This window comes from Scophthalmus maximus, chromosome 6 (genome assembly GCF_022379125.1).
Source record: "Scophthalmus maximus strain ysfricsl-2021 chromosome 6, ASM2237912v1, whole genome shotgun sequence".
Taxonomy (NCBI): Eukaryota; Metazoa; Chordata; class Actinopteri; order Pleuronectiformes; family Scophthalmidae; genus Scophthalmus; species Scophthalmus maximus.
Window position 1 is genome coordinate 3,878,028 of NC_061520.1, and position 21,574 is coordinate 3,899,601.

A 21,574-nucleotide genomic window follows, 5' to 3' on the forward strand; every position below is an offset into this window, starting at 1 on the left:
TTTATTTTATTTTTTTTAATTTTTTTTTACCCCTTTTAAAAACAGATAAAAACAATAAAGTTAATATTGTCACAGAAGCACAAAGTAGTAGAGCCTGACATATGTGGATTTTTGGGGGGCCAATGCGATAAATATATATATATATATATATGACGGAGTATACAATTTCACATACTGATGTAGCAGCAGTATATATTAAAAAGAAAATGGTGTTGTTGTTGTCAAACCCTCATGGCAAGTAAACCCTCAAGTAAATGTTAGACTATAGAATCATGAGACTAGAGCTGCAACAATGAATCTATTAATCGATTAGTAAATTAATCTCCAACTATTTTGATAATCAATTAATCGGTTCAAGTAGTTTTTACGAGAAAAAAAAAGTCAAAATTATTTGATTTCAGCTTCTAAAACGGAATATTTTCTGGTTCCTTTGCTCCTCTGTGAAATTAAACTAAATATTTTTGGTGTGTGGACGAAAACCAAACATCATCTTGGAGTTTTGGGAAACACAATCGACATTTTTCACCATGTTATGACATTTTATGAACCAAACAACTGAACGATTAATCGATAAAGTAATCATCAGATTAATACATTACTTTCATAATCGATTAATCTTCACCCCCCAAAAAAACAACGCATCACTTAGCAGTGAAAAGTTGACTCTTTTATTGCCGTCTGTGCGGTAATACAGGGATTCATCAGAAAAATATGAAAAGGTAAAGCAATTAGAAAATATACAAAAACATAACAGGTGTTCATATATAAAGGAGAATAAATTTGCGGTCCTTTTATACAAAACTGCAAAAAAATTTACCATCGCTGAGTCCGTCACATTAATGAATTCATTATTATTAATTAATACATGTTTTAATTAATACATCTTTTTGGGGGCCTAATAGTTTACCCTCTTGGTGAGAGGCACGGATTTTTTTTCACTAAAGTTGTGTCGGTCAATAATATCTACAACAGACGCAAAGTGGAGGAAAGTTGTTGGTTTGCGTTTTGACAGACATGTAAAAGAATAATCAAACATTTTGAGGCTGTTGCAAGACACAATGTAGAAAGTGCAGATTGAAGAACAAATTAAATTTTATGTAAGAAAGGTTGTATTTATTGAGTGACATACTACTGATTATATTGATATGAACACCTCAATCAACAACAGACCACAGCTTTAGTGAACAGTGATACTTCACACTTCCCTTTGTTTTCAACATCTGGCCTGCGATTAAAAAAACTAGTTTTCTTCGGGAAAACATGTCACGATTTAGTATGAAAAATGGGAGTGGTAACAACACTTCATTTTCTCTCTACTGTTGGTAAAAAAAAGAAGCTATAAATACATCATATTTAACAAAACCGTACAAAACAGATCAAGTATAAATAGGGCACTGACAGAAACAGACGAATGCTGTGTGACTGGAAAACTGCTGCTCGTGTTTTCAGTGAATAATGTTTTGTGTCTATAATCTAATATCTACTGTACATTGATTACATTTAGTTTACAAAGATACAAACAAGCCCACAGTTGTCTTTGTGTTGGTAACGTGTGTTTTACAATCTCTTGAATTTATCCTCAATTCTGTTTGTGTATCGGATCGTGGATACTCAGTTTTTAAATTTCCCAGAAATTTCCCAAATGGTTTAATGTTCATCCGTTTTATGAATTTATTTTGTACCGTTATCGGAGTGGAAACTGATGTGTTGTTGTTGTTTTTGTTTTTTTAAAGATAAAACATTACATCTATTCAAGAAATATGAATCAATATCACAAACTGATGAATGCCGTCCTCCTAGACGTGAAGATCAACAGATCTCGTGAAGGCCACAAAGGCTTTGAGAAAAGACACTTTGGTTCGTCCATGGATTAGAAGGGTTTGTGATTCTTTCCAGGATGTGCCCTCCTCCTCCTCCTCCTCCTCCTCCTCCTCCTCCTCCTCCTCCTCACTCTGTCATTCTTCCTCCGTGACGTCCAGATCACTTCTTGGAGAGAAGCTGGTTCTCCAGCTGCTCCAGACGAGCAGTCATCCCAGCCAGTGGACAGTTTGTTAAGGAACAATGCAGACGTACTGTATTGGCATTTACGTGAATACATTGACTACATGCATGTGCATATATATACAGAAATATATAGAAATATAGAAATTTGAATAGATTAATCGAGAAAATAATCGACAGATTAGTCGATTATGGAAATAATTGTTAGCTGCAATTATTAACAAAGGATATGTTTCTGTGTGAGCTGCTCCAGGTTGCTCATGGTCGCCTGCTGGAACTCAACCAGACTCTCACAGGCACATGGGTCCTTCACCTCGATCTCCCCCTGACTCTCCTCTGCAGACGAAAACAAAATCAGTACATTCAATCAAAAATACACCTTCACTTGATTTGTGTCTACCTGCACTTCACATTCGTCTTGAAGCACTGGAAACTGCAGTTCAAACTTCAGCAGCATATGAATTATTCAGCTTTAGTGTCCCATTGGACCAACTCAAAACTTAAACACATAACATAATGTTAAAATGTTTGTGTTTTTATATATTGGATAAGCTATGATTATATTTTATTATTACATTTGAATGATTTTTTCTCCAACTGTCATGTCATATTGTTATCAGTAGATGGAGCCAAAGAACAAGTCATGTTGAATAAAATCTTTTAAAAAGTTGATAAGTAATTATTCTGAGATTTTCTTATATATGATAATTGAAATTCATATAATATATATGATTTCTTTTTAAATCAGGGTCTGAACAATGTGGCATATTGATCATAATTCTACTTTTTTACACTGTTCCTACTGTGCGGTGAAGCATGATGTATCTTTAAGCTCATTGTGTTTATCGAAAGCAAAATCTGTATCTGCAATCAAGAAACTGATTCAGCAGTCAAAGATTTTACAGTATATGTACGTTTGAGTTAAATATACAGAATGAGATATTGTGGAGTTGAGGCTTTCATTAGCACATCGGTGAAATACTTTGTTTCTTTTTTTCAGTCCATCAGCTCGTTTCTTACTGCTGATCAGCTGATCCACATTGAAAGGCCATGATGAACCATGGGAAGTAATTGCTACTGTCACCTACTATCAAAAAGATTCCTAGTGGAATGTGTGTGTGTGTGTGTGTGTGTGTGTGTGTGTGTGTGTGTGTGTGTGTGTGTGTGTGTGTGTGTGTGTGTGTGTGTGTGTGTGTGTGTGTGTGTGTGTGTGTGTGTGTGTGTGTGTGTGTGTGTGTGTGTGTGTACACGTTGTTAAAATGCAGTTTTCTCTGCTGCAGTCCGGCGCAGTGGAGGATTGTACCTGGGCAGACGTTGAACTTGAGGTTCTCGGCGATGGTGTTGATGGCGGTGAAGTCAGTGGTGTAGTAGAAATGTTTCTCCACAGGCTCCGACGCGATCTCACGAAGCTCATCTTCTACGGCTTTTCCGACGCCCACAGCGTACATGGTGATGCCTGTGCACGTGCGCACAAATCACGTGTGGTGAATGTCAACATTAATCTGCAGCGATTAGACAGGGGACAGATCCAGAGAGCAGACGATAGACCGTGGGGGGGTCTTTACCGGCTTCTTTGGTCATCTTGGCGTACTCGGTGATGTCGTCCTGGGACCGTCCGTCCGTGAAGACCAGTCCGATTCGCGGGATGTTGCGGCTGGAAGGACGAGCGCCTTCTGCCTCTGAGAAACTGTTCTCCACCATGTGTTTCAAGGCCAGACCCGTCATCGTACCTTTCTCCATGTAGTCCACCTACACACGGACAGAAACAATGTCTGAAGTCCAAACTGCAAAAGTCTTTGTCGGAGTGAGTTCTACGTTAATTTGCATTCATATCAATATCATAATAATTCATCTGGTGATTCTGATTCTATTTGCACTATTCAAGCCTCCTCTTGTGGAGGCTATTTGTTTGAAAATGAATGTAGGCTCGCTTCAGTTTCATTATCCTCCATTATCCCATTATTCCCCTCATGCTCCTTTTTGGGAACTCTTGATAATACTTTACGTACACTGGTAGTCGATGATGCACCTGGCGTTAAAAAGATAATCTGTGAGCGTAAAAACACAGACACTGACCTTCATGACCGCAGCCTTGATCTCATCAGCAGAGTGGTACATGTTGAGAGGGAACTCTGTCCTGACCCGGCTGGAGTACTGGACCAGACCGACCCTGGTGCCGTGAGCGGACACGTCCAGGGAGTCCACAACCTGAGGCGCAGGAGGAGGTGCGGGATATTCATCGGACATATGACGCTCATATCACTCTTAACTAGTACTAACACAAATTCTTTCCTGCCACCGAGTGTGGTTCCTTGCCGGGGAGCAGGAGGTTGTGATGGCTGCTCGCCAAGCAGGAAATAAAAATGGAAGCAAAACAAGGGTCAAATTTATGTATATTCTAAACTTTCTGTGTTATGTACCACTCTACGTGACCATGCAAATGTGCCCTTTAGGGACAAATAAAGTGTTTTTGAACTTGAACATTTTAACGTACTTTTTGTGCTATCATGTGATTTTTGAAAAGATGTTGTGTTGTCATGTAAGGAGGGATGCTCCATTCGGCTTGGTCTTTTTTGTTTGTTATTTATGATGAAACGTGTAAAACAGTTGTTTATATGAAAACCTGTCCCACCTGGTTGACAAACTTTTTGACCAGCTCAAAGTTCTGTGGGCGGACGCTCTTGGAGCCGTCGATCAGAAGCACCAGGTCAATGTTGGCAGACTTGCAGGCTGAGGGAGAGAGAGACGTTGTTGATTGAGAACCGTCCCGTATAAATAACTGAACAATATTTTCTAGCTGTTATGGAAATGCCTCTATTATTATTATATTAGCCCTGTGACCATTACATCCAAAAATATTTCCACAATATTCTTTTTAACAGCAGGCAAATATATCAGCTAAACTTGAAGTATTCAGACACAGGAGCATTTGGAAAACTGTAGATAGTTTAGATCTGCTTTCCGTTTCTGGTTGCTATTGTCGTTGTCATGGTTACGTGATGTCTTGCAGGCGACCCCAGCAGTTGGAGCTATGCTCTTTAAAGTATAAATCTTGAAATTGAGATGTCACAGATCTCCACATGACGGTGCAGTGTGAGGAGTTACTGGCAGGTCTCACTTGGCCTCCTCCCGGAGAAAGAGAGAATTCAGAAGAAGATCGTCCTCTTCGTTCCTGCCAGTTTCTTTTCCCAGACAAAAAAACTGAGCTGCTTTTAACATCAGCATGAGATTCAGATCAATTTCTCATCCATCTTTTATTTCAGCTCCTGAGAAATAATCCCCACGTCTTTTTTCTCACTCGGACCATTAATCTGAGCCCTCGATGGTTTTTCCATTCTGGAGGGCTCATCTACAGTAGGTGTCTCACGGCTTGGTACATATCTGAGCTCAGCTGCATATGGTTCATATCCCTAATGTCCAGTTCTGTGTTTGCTGTTTTATTACTTGTCTTTTCATTTTGCAGATCTAAATAATATAAATGTGACGTCCTGCTTCGTGGTAAATGGATCTTTTCTAATCTTATTGACCACATTCGTGCCCAAGGACACATCGGCATGTGGAGTGGGGGAAGTGGGGAGCGTCTCCACTTCCTGATCCACATTTGCTTCAGTCAGCTCTTGTTCCTGCGTCCGTCACCTGCAGCTTTTCTTTGCGGTCCTGCAGGACCCACAGGATCTTACTCCCGACTGCAGCCTCCGTCCAAACTAAACTGAACTTTATAATTAGTTACTGATGACATCTAAAGTGAACCTGTCCTGTGATGCACCTCACTGGAAAATCAAATGTCTTTTTTTTTTACACTGTCCAGATAATGAATCAGAAGGTGGACTCACTGCCGCAGCTCTTGCCGTCCTCCTGCAGCAGCTGTCCCTCCGGACAGATGCAGTAGTAAGATCCAGGAGTGCTGACGCACTGGTGCTCACAGCCGTGCTCCACTGTGTTGCACAGGTCCATGTCTGCAGATGCACAGGTCAGTCACACAGTTACACAAACACATCTCCGTGGAAAATCTGTTTTGGGAACTTAGTAAAGCACATTTTCATGAGTACCATCCTAGTCTGCAGAGACTGTCCCCACCAATAAAAACACAACCACATAGGTTGTTTGTTGAAGCAGCTTATTACGACGTCTGTGGTTGTTTTAAGGCCGCAGACCTCTAGCGGTCGTTACGTACACGACCACCAGAGGTCAGCGGTGGACCTGGTAAGTCTCTCAAGTGTATTTCCATTGAGTTGCTCATATTCTGTAAAGTATAGTCGTCATACAGATTCTCTGCCATGTCACCCTAACCATGACCCTTACCGTTATGACCTCATCAACCATGTGTTGGTAAAGCACTTAATAGCCCCATAAATGCTCTGAAGCAAAATAGGTATTTGTGGCGTACAACCGCCTGCCACCAGTAGAGGCGCTGTTTTAGGAAATGGGCTACATAGGACATAGTTTGTCGTTTTGAGATCTAAAAACGAGTGTGTGTGTGTGTGTGTGTGTGTGTGTGTGTGTGTGTGAGAGAGACAGAAATTCACTGACTTGTGCAGGTCTTCTTGTCTTTGTTGAGTTTGAATCCCTTGTTGCAGTCGCAGGAGAAGACGCCTGGTGCACTGATGCAGATTTGTTCACAGTTGTGTTTTCCATCGGCGCACAGGTCGATGGCTGAATATCACACACACAAAAACACAAACTTTCAGTTACTTCTAATTGATTATTAATGGTTGTGTGTGTGTGTGTACACCCGTGTATTTGAGCGAGGACCCGACTAACGTGAGCAGGTCTTCTTGTCCTCGTTGAGTGTGTATCCTTCGTTGCAGTCGCAGGTGAAGACGCCCGGTGCGCTGACACAGATTTGCTGACAGTCGTGTTTCCCCTCAGCACACAGGTCAATGGCTAAATAACACACACACACGCACACATTGAGTTAAACTCGGACTGTCTGTCTGCGTGTGTTGAAGACACACCGCCATTTTACACCTTCATCAGGACCTGTAACGCTGTTGTACAGACATTGGATGCAGTTCTCCTAGAGGGCAGTAGTGAGGTCGTCCTTATTGAATTGGAGTGAATGGAGCTACATGGCAAAAATAATAATTAACAGCTGCTTCTTGACTAAATAAGCCACATTTTAATTTATATTAATGTGCCATTGTTTGTCTTAGAGGGAGGGAACTTAACGCTAGCATTGTGCTGCTCACGCAGGTCAGTTAGAGATTTACTAATGAGGATGTGAATGAAGCTCTGGTGGAAACAAAATGGTGAATGTTGTACAGTGTCTTGCTGTGTGACACATCAAAAATCACTACGATTGAAAATGTGCAAATCTATATCTATTGTTTCTACCCCTTATATTGAAAACGTAACAAAAATTGTATGGAGGTGTTAACGTTATTTTGAGGCTAACAGCTCCATTGGCCCCCAATTCATTGTGGACTACCTCGTGAGCGCCCCCTATACTACCCGGAAGTTGTTAGTTTAATTTCTCCCTATATTATTAAATTCTCTGATTTCATTTTTAGTGGGGTAACAATGTGAAAAGCATTAATTTCTTTCTGAGCCAAAAAGCATCTTTAAGTTATTAATGTAAGTTCATTAGTAAGTGCTCAAGAGGAGATGATGAAATAGATGCAACGTTAAAAACAAATCTGTGATATAATCTCTTTCATTCAGTTGGATTCTTATATCATACGAACTTTACATTTTAAGAGAAACGAGGTCAGACTCAAGTTTGTCGTCTTCATAACCTCTAAATGATCCCATGTATTCAAACCGTGAGTTATAAACCAGGTGTCTTCAAACTGCCGATCCAGCAGGAATGTAACACAACGTAATTTAGAATACTTCTACCGCCGCTGCGGTATTTGGGTTAAAAGGACGACACAATTACACGCTGTGCGACTGGTGCTTTGAAGATTCGCATGACGGTTGTAAATCATCTTAATTTCTCACTTTTCCGTCAGCGAGATGCCAAACTGCAGGTGTTGCTGTGGAACTGGACCTCGGTGTGTACGAGTGTATGTGTGCAACTGTGTGCATGACTGTGTACAAACATGTTGGCGGCATATGTTCCCATGCATACAACATGCTTGTTTGTGAATGCAGGATGCATAAGTGTGTGTGAGTGCAACTGTAGCCATGTTCCTTTTTGTCTCTAGATTTAAATTAGGCCTCCGCTGATGTTTGTGGAATACAGCTTCCAGTCAATGAGAGGTTTGTGCTCGGCATCTAAAGATGGTGAGACACTAATGATCCTTAATATGACCACAAATCAAAGTTATCGTAGTCAAAAGTCACGACCACATGCATTTCCTGTGACTGCACAATGGCCATGTTTGATTTTGAACACAATTCATTCACTCCAGCAGTGAGTATAGTGTGTACACAGTGAACTACATGTGAGTGTAGTGACTGAAGTATCTGATTTGAGTAACGGCACCAGTGGAGCGTTGCCACCATCTTGTGGCAGTTACCAGCACGGGCCAATGACTGTAAATGTAGATGGACGACATGACAGCTCCCAAAAGTGAAGCCAAATCGTCTGGATTGCCCCCTGGTGGCAGGCTGCAGCATAGGTTATAAACCCTGCCCCCTCCATGTTAGTGGATGGGACATGAACCGAACAAAACAAATCTAAGTACACGTTAAATAAATGTTTCCAAAGATGGTTTCTGGCATTTGAAGTAGTTCTGATCACACTGATGGATGTTCAAGTGTTTCTGTTTCTGATCAGTTTGGTTTTAATTAGTCATTTGATGATATCAAATCAGGTTGAGCGCGTCTATCAGCAGGACCTCGATACCACAGCTCCACTCCACGATCACTACTGTGCAGACTCTTAATGACCTCACCAGCGCAAGATGGCGGCGCCTGTATCCGAGATATTTTGGCTTCATTTCTGTACAACGGGAGGAAGTGAAGACGCATCGGCCATCTCATTTACAGTCATTGGTACAAACTCGTTTTTGAATATGGAAATTGGCAGATTGATTCGTACGCTGTTGCGTCTGTGAAATCATAAAATCAGCTGGTACCATATTCCACAGATAAACTGTAGGGAACAGTGTGTTAGTGGTTGTTAGGCAGGTTTCACCGTGTTAGAATAAACCGACACCAGCAGAGGTCGACATGCCTTCAACAATCGATCTACGACTGGCACTACTTACCCTGGCAGGTCTTGCCGTTGTCCAGCAGCCTGTATCCCTGGTTACAGCGGCAGTGATAGCCACTGAGCACACTCACACACTCATGATCACAACTGTGGTTCCCAAACGAACAGTAGTCGATCACTGAGGGGAGGAAAGCAGCGAGGCCATAAGCAGCGGAGAGAACAGCAGTAAAAACCAGTGTGATTGTGTCAATGTTCCCTCGCCTCCAACAACCTACAGTCCCTTTTTATTTCGTTCTCAAAAAGTTGATACTTCAATTTTAATGAGGCTGACTCCTCCTCAAGGTTACAACTGAAGTTATGGTTAAGCATAAAGTGAGTCTGAGTCTTGAAGAACTTATAGCTTCCTTTTTTAATTCATAGATTTTAGTGTTTGTGAATAAAACTACTTTTGTGAAAGTTGTAGGAGTCCAACCAGGTCTATACCGGTGTAAAAGTAAATAACGGGACGTATGATGTATCATAATTTCACAGGTAACGTTTGAAGAAACTAATGCAGCTGATCTTTTAACTGTGACAAACAGCAGCAGGAGGGAACATATCACACAATCACACTCGGCTTCATGAAGCAGCAGAGAAATCAGCAGCTTGTGAAGATCAGAATCTGTTTCAGCATGAACGAACATAACGTGAATTAACAGCTGATAGCCGAGAGCCATCAGGGGTTAAACACCTCGGGCCGAGCAGGTTATGTTTTCATTTGTTGCTTTGTTTGTTTGTCAGCAGTAAAATACTGAACGGAAACGATTTGCACCAAAGAGAAGAAGCCGCTTCATTTGGTGCAGATCAAGAATTTTTTAAATCGTTTGCCAGATTTTTCAACATTTCCCTCAATTGCTCCGCAAATGATTTTGATCTTGGTGTAAATCAGTCAGACATGGGACATGTGTTTCTAAATTTGGTACAGATTATCAGACTACTGCATCTTCTTTTTCTAGACGTGTGTGTGTGTGTGTGTGTGTGTCTGTGTGTGTGTGTCTGTGTGTGTCTGTGTGTGTCTGTGTGTGTGTGTGTGTGTGTGTGTGTCTGTGTGTCTGTGTGTGTCTGTGTGTGTGTGTGTGTGTGTGTGTGTGTGTGTGTGTCTGTGTGTGTGTGTGTGTCTGTGTGTGTGTGTGTGAGACTAACTTGAGCAGGTCTTCTTGTCGTCATTCAGTTTGTATCCTTTGTTGCAGTCGCAGGTGAAGGAACCAGGGGAGCTGATGCAGATCTGTTCACAGTTGTGTTTCCCCTCAGTGCACAGATCGACAGCTGAAACACACGTGCGTGTATCGAGATGTAAGGATTCACTCACTTCATTCGTTAAATGTACGTTAAGAAAATTATTTCCTTTCTTGCATGCCAATTTAGAAGATGAGATCATTTATTAGTCGCACTATGAGTCGCACATTTGCAGAGTTACAGCAGCAAAGGTCAAAATAAGAATCATCAGTTCAAAAGTAATAAATCAGCAATATAAACACAAGGACGTATAAACAATTCAAATAGTATGTACAATGAAAACGGAATATATAAAATGTATAAAGCACATAGATTTATACAGATAGAAAATGAGTATATATTTTATATCATATAGTATAAACCTGTCTGCTGTCAGGACAACAGGTAACAGTGTAGTGAAGCTACTGTAAGTCTGACCACCATGTTGTTGACTGGTTTTAATAATGTGAAACAGATTTTTCTGTCCAAATGGATATAAACATGTTGTCCTTGAATGTTTGAACCTGATCGTCTCTTTTGCAGTTTTTTATTAAAAGAGACTTTTGTCCGTTTCTTTTTACCTGCGCATGTTTTCCCGTCGTCGCTCAGCGTGTATCCGGGCAGACAGAGGCAGTGGAAGGAGCCCGGCGAGCTCTCACAGATGTGCTCACAGCCGTGATCCGACTCCAGACACAGATCCACGCCTGCAGCGGAGAGGTTGAGGTTGATGAGATCAGCTGACTGAGAACTCAGAAAACATCACAGGCTCCGACACGAACACTCAACTTCAACTCTGTGTCGATGTGTTTCGTTCCGTTTTTTACACGCTTCGTTCACTTGTTTGAAAAAGCCGGGGCATCGTTGGAAAAAGGTCGTATGTCTGTGAGCCGATCATGATTTGGCTCCATTTGAATCAAACAGAAGACATAACCACATATTTTTACCATCAAATTCTTATTTGCTAACTTTAGGCTGTTTTATATCCTGAACTTGTGAACTCGTTTAGTAGTAAATCCAGATTATTTAGATTTTGTATTGTTCTACTACATTACCCACAGTGCATCAGGAACCGCTGACCGATCGATGGGAGATGTTGTGTTACGCTGACGGCAGCTGACGTGGCCTCGAGCAGAGATGAGGAGCAAACTACAGCCTGAGGTTTGTTTTAGTCTTCAAAAAGACTTTATACTACTTTTGTTAACAGACAAACAAAAGCCTGTTTTTTTATCTAGTGTGCAGTACGAAGAATAGCAGGATTAATGAATAATATAGAATATTGAATTTGTGGAGGAAGAGTTAAGTTGTCTGTGTGGTTAGATGGGCGTAGATTTTATATTGTGGCTCGACATTCAAAGTGTTTTTAATCACACAGAGAGTCAAGTGTTGCCATGAAGTTCGGCTCGCAGAGCCTCGGCTGCAGGTTTTCACTCGTCTCGTGTTGAGGTGTCGTCATATAAACGTAATCCGTCGGTTGAGATTTCACAGAAATGTGATGTCAGATCCGTAAACGACGACTTGTCTCATCGGTCAGGTGTTTTATGAGATTATTTCGGGGGAAACTTCGGGAGGTTTGGGGAAACTGAGGGTTTAAGTTTTCACATTCTGGTTAAAGTATTTCCTTTTCTACAAAAAATTCAGCTCATTTCACTCATTTAGTTTTTTCTCTTACAGGAAATAAGGTCATGAAACCTGAAACTATACAAGTCTGAGTAGAACATGAGCCAAGCGCTGTTTGATCTTTGTTGCAGCACGTTATGTTTTTCTTAACGTTTACTGTTCCAGGCAGACGACCACGTTTTAAGGATCCTGATCTGACTGAAGAAAACAGAGTCATTAAAGAGTCAAATGTCAGCGACACTGTGTCTTTATAGACAACGATGTCATTTCCTTCCCGCTGCCGTCTCACCACAGAGCTTGTCCTGGAACTGCAGTCCGAACTGGTGGATGAGATCGAAGGACTCCACCAGGAAGACGTGGTCTTCGAACGGCGGCGACGCCATGGCCCTCAGCGAGGTCATGTCGGCCCTGGCCACGCCCACGGCGTAGATCTCGATGCCCTTCTCCCGGGCCTCGGCCGCCACCTCCGCCACGCGGTCCTGGGGACGTCCGTCGGTCACGATCACGACCACGTTGGGGACCTGAGGGGGGAGACAAGACCCACGGATCAGAGCTGAGCTGAAGCAGGGCGGAAACGTGGTGCGGAGTTAAATTCACAGAGAGAAAATATCTGTACTGCGTGTTTACAGGTGCTGCTGAAGGATGTCAGACATGTACAGTATCCATCGTGTGAAATCAAAGAACAGCTTTTCAGACCTTTGGCCTGTCTCCCTCCTCGACGATGAAGGCATTGTCCATCACATATTTGATGGCGAGCCCCGTCATGGTGCCTTGAGCGAGGGGGACGATGTCATTGATGCCTTTCACCATGGTGTCCATTTTGCCGTGTGTCTTCAGAGAGAACTCACTGCGGACCTGCAGACGAGAGAGACGCTGTCAAAGTCCACTCGTCACAGAAACAAGTGCTGACGTTGTCAGCCTCAAAACTGAAAACCGCAAGCGGAGGGAAGAGAACGACGGGAAAGGAAAACGCTGCGATGCTTTCGCTGCCATCAAACAGATGTCAGTAGTCAGAGTAACTAACAAATCTGATATGAATTACAGGTTCAGCCTGTTTCATTTTCTAATCACGCTTTAAACAACGTCAGTAACAATAAGAGCTCGAGGGACAGAAAGACAGAGGAGGACTTCCTGTATCATTAACATGGACGAAGAGATCCGGATGCCGAGCGCCGCGCGTTTACCTGGCTGGAGTACTGGACCACTCCCACTCGGGTGGCGTTGGCGCCGATGTCCAGCGTGTCCAGGATGTCGATCATGAACTTCCTCATGGTCTCGAACTCGTGCGGCCTGACGCTGCGCGAGCTGTCGATGAGGAAGACCAGGTCCACGGGACCGGACTTACACTTCTGATCAGGACCTGGGACAAAGAATAAAACTACTGAACACACAATAATCTCATCGTCCTTGTCATCGTAGTGTGTTTTTGTGTTTTCCAGTCTCACGTGTGTGGAACAAAGCCGCAGCAGAGGCCTCCCTCTCGCCCGCCGGTGTAACTTTCACATTATTTACCACCTGGACTCACTTATTCTCTTCAGCCGCCACGTTGCAACTGTTTTTGTCTTTAATTTCTTTTCTTTTTTTTCAGTCAACAGCAGTGGTGACGGAGGTCTAACATCATCTGAGGGTTGAGGTGAGTCTTGTGTTTTTTAGTTTTACGAGTTGGAAGAGAAATGTCCGATTGATGCTCGTCCAGGATTCCTTCACAGAGGCTAAAAAGTGAAAGTCGTGAGAGACCCGGGTGAGTGAAAGCAGACGGACCCGCGGGACTGTTGTGGATCCAGTCTTTAGTTTTCAGACGCTCGTGAGCAGTGGCAGTTTTTTTTTTCTTTAACATTTTAATAAATGTGTCTACTTCAACGTCTGGACATATAAATCAAAGTCAAACTTCAGCTGCAGATACAATGAAAACCATATTGGAATATAAAGGTCTGATGGATGTTCCCCCAAAACATTAATGCTCGTTAAAAAAAACAAGTCCTCTGCATTCGAAACATTGGCTATAAGTTTTTTGTTTCGCTTTTGTCTTGTATTTTTCTGTCGGACAGAGTCTCTGCAGACTGACCTGCTTTGGGCCGGGCGGCGGCGAGGACGGCCAGGTTCAGCAGAACGAATCCGCACAACGCTCCGAGCTGTCTCATCTTCATCCTGACGACTCTGATCTAGCAGACGGGGCTGCTCACAGCTGGACTCGGACCGGGACCGGAATAATCTGTTGAAGAGGGAGAGAGAGAGAGAGGTGTCGGCTGAGAGACGGTGTTTGTGGTAATATGAGAGGACGTGGGTTTATTCTAAGTCCTGCTGGAGTTTCTTCTAGCAAGAATCATGGCTGGTTTGCACTTACTGTATATGTGTCCTCACTATTAGATGTGTAGGTTACATATACAGTTTATATATACAACAATTTATTTCGTTCATCCCAAAACAATTTTACAAAACAAACAGTACATCTACATGGGTCAAGAAAATACACAGGAGATCATGTTCATGTTTGTTCTTACTGTATATGAGTCGGGAGGGACTGCGGTTTTAACATGAACCGGTAGTTGAACGCAGGAGTGAGTAATCACATTAATGAAGGCTCAACCCTTCATAGAACAGAACCTTCATTAATGTCATTTGTACCACATGCGTGGCAACCAACCTCGATGTCACCCGTTGGCTTGTGAGCAGCCATTTTGAAGTCTCGAGTTTCACAGTCATTTTCTCACAGACTTCTATAGAAACAACCAGTGAGTCGCCCTCTGCTGGTGATTCCAGAGAATACAGGCTACAGGCACATTTTCCAGACGGCGTCCATTTTTATAACAATCTATGGATTTAACCATAGAAATCATCTGGATCGCCCCCTGGTGGCTGGCTGCAGTATGGGTCATAAGCCCCGCCCCCTCCATGTTAGCAGATGGGACACGGAGCAAACTAAAAAAATTAGCAAAATAGACGTTAAATAAATGTTTCCAAAGATGGTTTCTGTCATTTTACGTAGTTCTTATCACACTGACATACGTTCAAGCGTTCATGTTTCGGATTAGTTTTAATAAGTTATTTGATGCTATAAAAATGGGGGGAAACGTCTTGACTGACAGCTGAGACTGACTCACGATTGGCCGAGCAGGTGTATGGACTGGACCACGGTCACTACTGCACAGACTCTTCTGGCTCCCATATTCAAGATATGTTAATTTTTGATCAGTCGTTCATCTTTATTTACTGTCTTTGGCTGTTAACCTACTGTTTCATGTCAAAATGGCTGCTGCGAGAAAAACTCTATCACAAGCACAAGTGCTTTGTCATGTTGTTGGGAGAAGTGAACCGCACAGGTCTGTTGTAATTGGCGCACTCATGTGATCAGTTGTGAATTTGCTGGTGTTTCAACAATGTAATCGCCCACGAGGGGGAAGAAACACCAGTAAATTCTTCTGCGTGTGTGTGTGTGTCTGTGTGTGTGTGTGAGAAGCGATGATAATGTCGATGACGGCCGTGCGTTGCATTGGGACATTCCAGTCCTGCCCCGTCGTAAAACACTCGGCTACAAACACCTGGTTAAGGTGCAAAGTCTGCTAATAGAAGGTTGTAGATAAACACACACCGAGTCCCTCATCTGCTCGTGTGTCTGTCAGTTTCCCTGGAGGCGATCGGCAGCAGCGCGGGGATAATGATAATGTCTGGGAAGTGTTTATGTCCGGGGGACTTGGTCAATTCAAACCGGCAGGATGAAAAGCCAGCTCTCTTTCTTCCTGTCCTCAGAGGGGCGGGGTCCTTCAGGGCTTTATCGGTGTCTGATTGGCGGCCAGATGCCTGTGGTCATCTCTGGCTCCGGCCCGAGCGATGAGTCATCAGACGCCGCCGAGCACAAAGGCTCTTTTCTCTGCTCTTTTCTCTCGCACGTGTTGTCTTTTGTTGTCCGGGTGCGTCTCGGCACGTGAACGGAGCGTCAGCCAAACATTTGGAGAACGTTATTTGTGCTTTTTTACGTTTTCAGGAATAGGCAGCGGTGGTGACCTGCACGGTCCACAGGCTCAACAACAGTCAAAGGTCCCACGTAAACACTCATCTACTGGTGACTGTTATGATCACTGGACGTTACAGTGCTGGTCCTATAGAAACCCTTCATACCAGACCAAAGCAAAACGATAACCGCTGCCTGTTGTTGACTGAACTCTTTGGAACTGTCGTCCCCACAACGTCAGACCAGGTGGATCTGCTGAGTAATTAAAAGATCATTTTTATAGGTTAATCCATATAGTTCGGGCTCGAAAGCCAATTTATATTAGTATTCAGTATATTATTTTTTCAGTATTTAAACATTTTAACATTGTTGACTTTAAAAAGTTTCCAGTGAGCGCATAGTACGAACTTCAACTGTAGTTTGAATTAAATAACCCCCTATAGACATTTTATTAAGTGCACGATTACAATTTGATTTAGTTTTTCGAAAATTATAGATGTGGGTTATGAAAAGACGTGACTGTAAAAAGTAAAAGGATGGTGGTTTTTATGAAATTTCGAAACAAAATGAAAACACACCAAAGATTATCTCAACACACACATCTGCCTGTTTCAGAGTTTGGTCTCCGTCCAGGTGTGTGTGTGTGCGTGCGTGCGTGCGTGCGTGTGTTTAGGACAAAGCCTCCTCAGTATAACTCTGTAGCTCAGTAACCTCCTCCCCTTTCCTGTCTCCTTCACCTTCAACTACCCCACCAACAAATCTACAACGATACTGCTGCTGGTCAACACGTGCACCACACACATACACACACACACACTGGTCCCCACAGGCCGACAGACAGACGTTTCTATAATTATCCACAAAGAGAATCATTGAAGCTCAGACGCGATGTTTTCTCGTTAAACGTTTCATTGACTGGACGGAGGCGAATGAGGCGACCGAGGCGACGGCTGCTCCTTGCGGTGACTGTGACTCGGTTAGTGTCGTGTTTCTCAGCACGGTTGTTAAAAATAGAAATGGAGATTTCCTATTTCCTTCAATTAACACGACAAACAAATGAAAACCACGCGTCTGCTCCCCCTGCCACCTTCTGGAGAACAGTGCACACGTGTTTTACTCAACAATCACACATTGTAGTGTGGAACTGCCGCATGAAATCACAGCGTCATTAACCCTACGACCTTGCGTGTAATCTGACAAAATGTGCATTGACTGTAAAATGTTGAGAGAGTAGCGGCTAACTGGACGTCGGGGAGTCGCGTGATGCTGCATACTGGAGGTTTAGCCGAGCACAGTTTTCAGGGCAGGTTGTTAAAACGGAGTCAAAGAGCAGCAGCAGCAGTTGCTGATGTTAGAACGAGTGTTACATCACCACAACAAATGAAACTGTGGCTCCGTCTTAAAATGACTTTTCATGTCCCAGGCAGTAAAAATCACTATGCTTTCATCCGGTATGATTAAAAATTAAAAAATCAGCCTCGTTGTTGTTGAACATCTGCGTTTATGAAACTGAAGCTGATGAAACGAGATCAAATAAAAATCAGTCGGGACTGAAAAAGTGCTTTTAGAGCAAAAACATTTTTTTAATGTCTACCATCAAAGATTTTACTGCCTTAAAATTACAAAAGTACTTTTAAAAAGTTAAAGAAAAACACTTCGGTCTTAAGAAAGTATTCAAGTGTATTATTATCACATCTGACGGAGGTGGAGCTCTATAACGACTTTATTTAATGTGGGATTATCTCTGGTTTTTTTGTATAATGGTTATAGATTCTACAGTAATCCATAAACATGCCTTGTGTTTTATTAATTAATCACTTTTTATATGTAAAAACGTTAAACGGTAACTAGTAACTCTGGCTGTCGGGTCATTGTGGTGGAGTAAAAAGTTCAGTATTTTTCACCCTGAGATGAAGTCATGAGTATAAAGTGGCATGAAATGGAAAATCTGAAGTACAAGTCAGATTTGTAGATTGTTAGTACAGTGTTTGGTTAAATGGACCAAGTTACTTTCCACTGCTGCTGTTTGGACGATATCGTGAGATCGTGGATATAGTTCCAGGACATTCCTGAAGACGTCGCCCACCGTCTGTTACTCTGAACAAACTAAAGCACAGAGCATCACTTCATGACAGAATGTGGGGAGGCGGAGAAGTGGGAGTCACATGCGAGTTCTTTGGCTTCTTTGCACTGATTTGACTTGTGTTAACATTCAGTCGCCTTAAACAGCCGCACACGTGGAGTTCCTGTAAGTGCTGCCCCCTAGGGAGCAGGACATGTTAATGCGTTTTCCAGATTTCCTCTACTGGGAGTCAGCGAACAGAAGTAACTCATTGAGCCCATCGTCACTCTGTGGCCTCTGCAGAACACATTACACTGACAACAAACTAGTTGAATCACCGTGTGTTACATATTCGGATTATCAATTATTCATTTTTGTCCCTAAAATGAGAAAAATGCGGAGACAAAAATGACTGTAAATGTCCTATAGTGCGATGTGACATTTTCAAAACCTCAAAAACCTCAAAATATTCAACTTACTACTACGTATGGCAAAGAAGAGCAAAAAAATTAAAGAAATTCTAGCACTTTTGATGAAAAAGATTACTTTTCAACAAGATTATCAATGACAAACAAAATAGTTGCTGATTCATTTTCTGCCGATCAACTAATCTATTAGTTTCTATTTTAGCTTCAGAGGAGCTCGTCACATTTTACAATATTTGTCCTTTTTCCTGGTGTCGTGTATGATCACCTGCATCAAGGGGTCAAAGGTCATGAGGTTACTGTGTATCAAGAGACTTACTGGTTGAGTAATGACTCGATAGAAATAACAATAATTTGCATGTAAGTTTTTCGTAAACTTGTGTTTAAATTTAGAGTTCTCATCTTTGGTCATGTGAGGCAGAGATTTAACATATTTCAGTTTTTTATAAATCTCCGAAGCATTTCCTGACTATTGGGACTTAAAATTGTTCCTCTGGCGTCTCGACACCAGCTCACACTGAACGAATCTCTTTGGACAGAATATCTCATTTCCACTTTTGGAAGCAGCAGAAGCTGCAGCTCCGTCAGGTTCGTGGTCCCCTGGCTTTTACTCGTTGTTTTTCTCCCCGGTGACTGATTGAAAGCTCAGGCCTCGTTTCTCAGTCCTGCTGTTTGTTCTCATCAGATCGTAATGTGTCTAACAGCCTCTGTCTCCGCAGCACAGAAACAACCAGCACACAGCAGCCGCCTGTACGACAGAGGCGGCTGAAGGGATACTTCTTTTCACAACCTAAAAAACATCTCAACCTACTCCCTGAGCTACTTTGTTCACTAATAATCGGTTCTGTTTCAACATCTTATTAACTTTGGCTGCGCACTAGCGCCCTCTGTAGCCGCCAGTGACAATTCATTCTGTAGATCTCATCTTTCACGTGGAGAAAACGAAGCCCGTCCATCTGTCGATCAGTGTGAGACCCACTTACTGAACTTAATCACGACCGAACGGTGAATATTCCTCATAATCCAAGTCCCCTGGAAGTGTTGTCGCTGTAACAGACACAACTTCATCTGTAATTAACTGGATATTTTTCCCTGAATTTCACAAAAAGGGTTTTCTGGATGAAAAATCGCTCACTGTCGCTTTAACACAGAACCTATTTAGGGGTGTTATGATTTTTTTTCACAGATTGTGTATTGTCTGTTTTCTGCCTGAAAGACATCGGCGAATGGGAAAGAGCCGTCGTCGAACAACAAGAACACCAATATGGCTTTTGCAGTTTGGACCAGATAAGAAAATGTCGAATACTCCGCCGTCTGCACATAACTGCGGTGTTTGCGTTCAAGAGAAAAAGGTGTGTGTGAGAAACCTGCGGCCCAGCAGCAGGTGACTATCTCCTTATCCACACACACACGCTCGCACCAGGACCAGTGGTCAGATAACAGATCCGGGATGGAGTGCAAACATGCACACACGAGCGCACACACGCAGACACACACTTGTGTTTTCTGCCGAAGCCTCTCTTACTGTAAATTGACTGTAAGCTGCAGCAGTGGAAGCTGATCGCTCTCAGGTGGAGGTGACGGACGGACGGACGTTTGACGTGTTTTTCTTTCGCCTGAACCCATTTTCCAGTTGACCAGCGTGAGGACGGTGAAACTGTCTGTGGGGTGAACGTGTGTGTGCAACACGTGGAACCTGCAGCTCGGCAAACCAGAGTGAGAAGAACCACAGGGAGGATCTCGAGTTCAGGTCAGATTCAGCTCGCGACAGTGGAGAGTAATTATCTGTTACCAGCTGTTTTTCTGTGCTAATCAAAGATGAGAATGAAAACCGATGTTGACGTCATGTTGAAGTCGTTGTGCTCTGTGTTTTGGATCTGAATCGCATCAACGCTTCGCCTCCGCTTGGAAAGAACTGTTGCTTAATTGCGTTTAGGATGAGTTTGCTACAGATAGTGGACCCACCAGCGAGAGGAACGGCAGATTTCAACAGACCATCAAGCGGCAACACGAAAGCCGGCCGCTGCCCCGGCCTGGATTAAACAGCTGTTGGACCTGGTGCTGGACACTGAGGGCCATTGTTTTATTCCCCCCCCCCCCCCCCCCCCCCGCCGTAATGACATCAGCCACGAGCTGCCGTGCAGGTCTGTCGAGTACAAAGAGGCTTTGGCGTACGTTTAACCCTGACGTTATCTTCAACACTGTTGTGAAAGCAGAGCGACCATGGACCTGGGGAACGCCGCCTCCTGCTGAAGACGGCGCAGAACGCTCCCGTCATGGAGGAGTCGGACGATGTGGAAGATGGCAGCAAAGGTGAGCAGATGATGAAGACGGAGTTGAGTTGTTGGTGTACATTTCGGGGGGGGGAGGAGTTTCATTGATCCACTCCAGGAATAAGTTGGGTGAATCAAGGGGCTCGTGGATATAATAACCTTGAAGGTTTCTGAAAATCAGTCAACTGAATCTAATGACCATTGCTTTCTTTACCTCGGAATTAGCACTTCATTTTTTTCATTTGGAGTGGGTCCTCTTCCATGTGGTTCCAGCTCAGACAGGACAAACCAAACACTGGCTCTAGAGAAGGACTTTCACATTTTAATGTCGCCCGAAGGCCACCGTGGGTTTTCCTTCAGGCTTGGAAAGGAAGGAAGTGGTATTCCGTATCTTGCATTCTGCAACCTCACCACTAGATGCCACTACACACTGAACTTCAGGTGTGTCTCGCTCCGTCTCTCTCAGCTCTTCAACATGTAAACAATTCTCTGTCGATGAACGACATGTTGTTTTGCTGTGTTGCGTTGCAGAAGTCAGACGACCACACGTTCTAGCGCTCGTTATAAATATTATTTGTGTTGTAGCCGTAATTAACCCTCAGACTACGCCGTCACGTATATAACAGTCCATGTGCAGTTACATCTTATTTACTTTTCTCACACACTCTTATCAATCATCTGACTCGTGACCCCCCTGATAACCATCCCGTGACCTCCTGCCGGGGTCGTGACCCTGAGGTTGAGAACAGCTGACAGATGATATTTGACCCCTTGCCGACGTCCTGTCGGAAATACCTCTGCGTCTCAGTTTGGCAGAGGCAGAGTAACAGGCAGCAAGCTGACGTCGAGGCGTCATTAGTGCAGCCGCATGTTCTCACAGATCAGCAGCCTCCA

The 21,574-nt window shown here is 43.2% G+C and overlaps 2 protein-coding genes across 5 annotated transcripts in view; one reads left to right on the top strand and one right to left on the bottom strand.

The window, feature by feature from the left end:
• Nucleotides 1-652: 652 nt before the first annotated feature.
• Nucleotides 653-14,172, bottom strand: matn4 (matrilin 4). 2 transcript variants are annotated; one of them, XM_035630345.2, is made up of 16 exons: nt 14,037-14,172; nt 13,156-13,331; nt 12,668-12,826; nt 12,261-12,492; nt 10,936-11,058; nt 10,283-10,405; nt 9,156-9,278; nt 6,763-6,885; nt 6,532-6,654; nt 5,835-5,957; nt 4,634-4,731; nt 4,078-4,209; nt 3,567-3,750; nt 3,305-3,457; nt 2,233-2,337; nt 653-2,039 (listed from the first exon to the last, which is right to left on the bottom strand). In XM_035630345.2, exons 1-16 carry the CDS (start codon nt 14,116-14,118, stop codon nt 1,981-1,983), a joined length of 2,118 nt encoding a protein of 705 aa, XP_035486238.2. In that variant the 5' UTR covers nt 14,119-14,172; the 3' UTR covers nt 653-1,980. The 2 variants fall into 2 exon arrangements, with proteins under 2 accessions (XP_035486238.2, XP_035486239.2); XM_035630346.2 differs by lacking the exon at nt 9,156-9,278.
• rbpjl (recombination signal binding protein for immunoglobulin kappa J region-like) overlaps nt 14,076-21,574 on the top strand; it is a 33,033-nt gene continuing 25,534 nt past the window's right edge. The window contains exons 1-4 of one of the 3 annotated variants that reach the window (XM_035630348.2): nt 14,076-14,210; nt 19,624-19,759; nt 20,041-20,157; nt 20,624-20,720. In XM_035630348.2, the coding sequence (XP_035486241.1) occupies nt 20,684-20,720 (37 nt within the window). In that variant the 5' untranslated portion in view covers nt 14,076-14,210; nt 19,624-19,759; nt 20,041-20,157; nt 20,624-20,683. Of the gene's footprint in view, nt 14,237-19,623; nt 19,760-20,040; nt 20,158-20,623; nt 20,721-21,574 lie in introns of all 3 variants that reach the window. The other 2 variants (XM_035630347.2, XM_035630349.2) reach the window with 2 other exon arrangements.

Coding starts and splice junctions, on each gene's coding strand:
- matn4 (XM_035630345.2), bottom strand. CDS start 14,118: ATGAAGATGAGACAGCTCGGAGCGTTGTGCGGATTCGTTCTGCTGAAC. Junction 12,493..12,667: donor AGGAGGGAGACAGGCCAAAG/GTCTGAAAAGCT, acceptor CTCCCCCCTCAG/GTCCCCAACGTGGTCGTGAT. Junction 3,458..3,566: donor CAAGATGACCAAAGAAGCCG/GTAAAGACCCCC, acceptor GCACGTGCACAG/GCATCACCATGTACGCTGTG.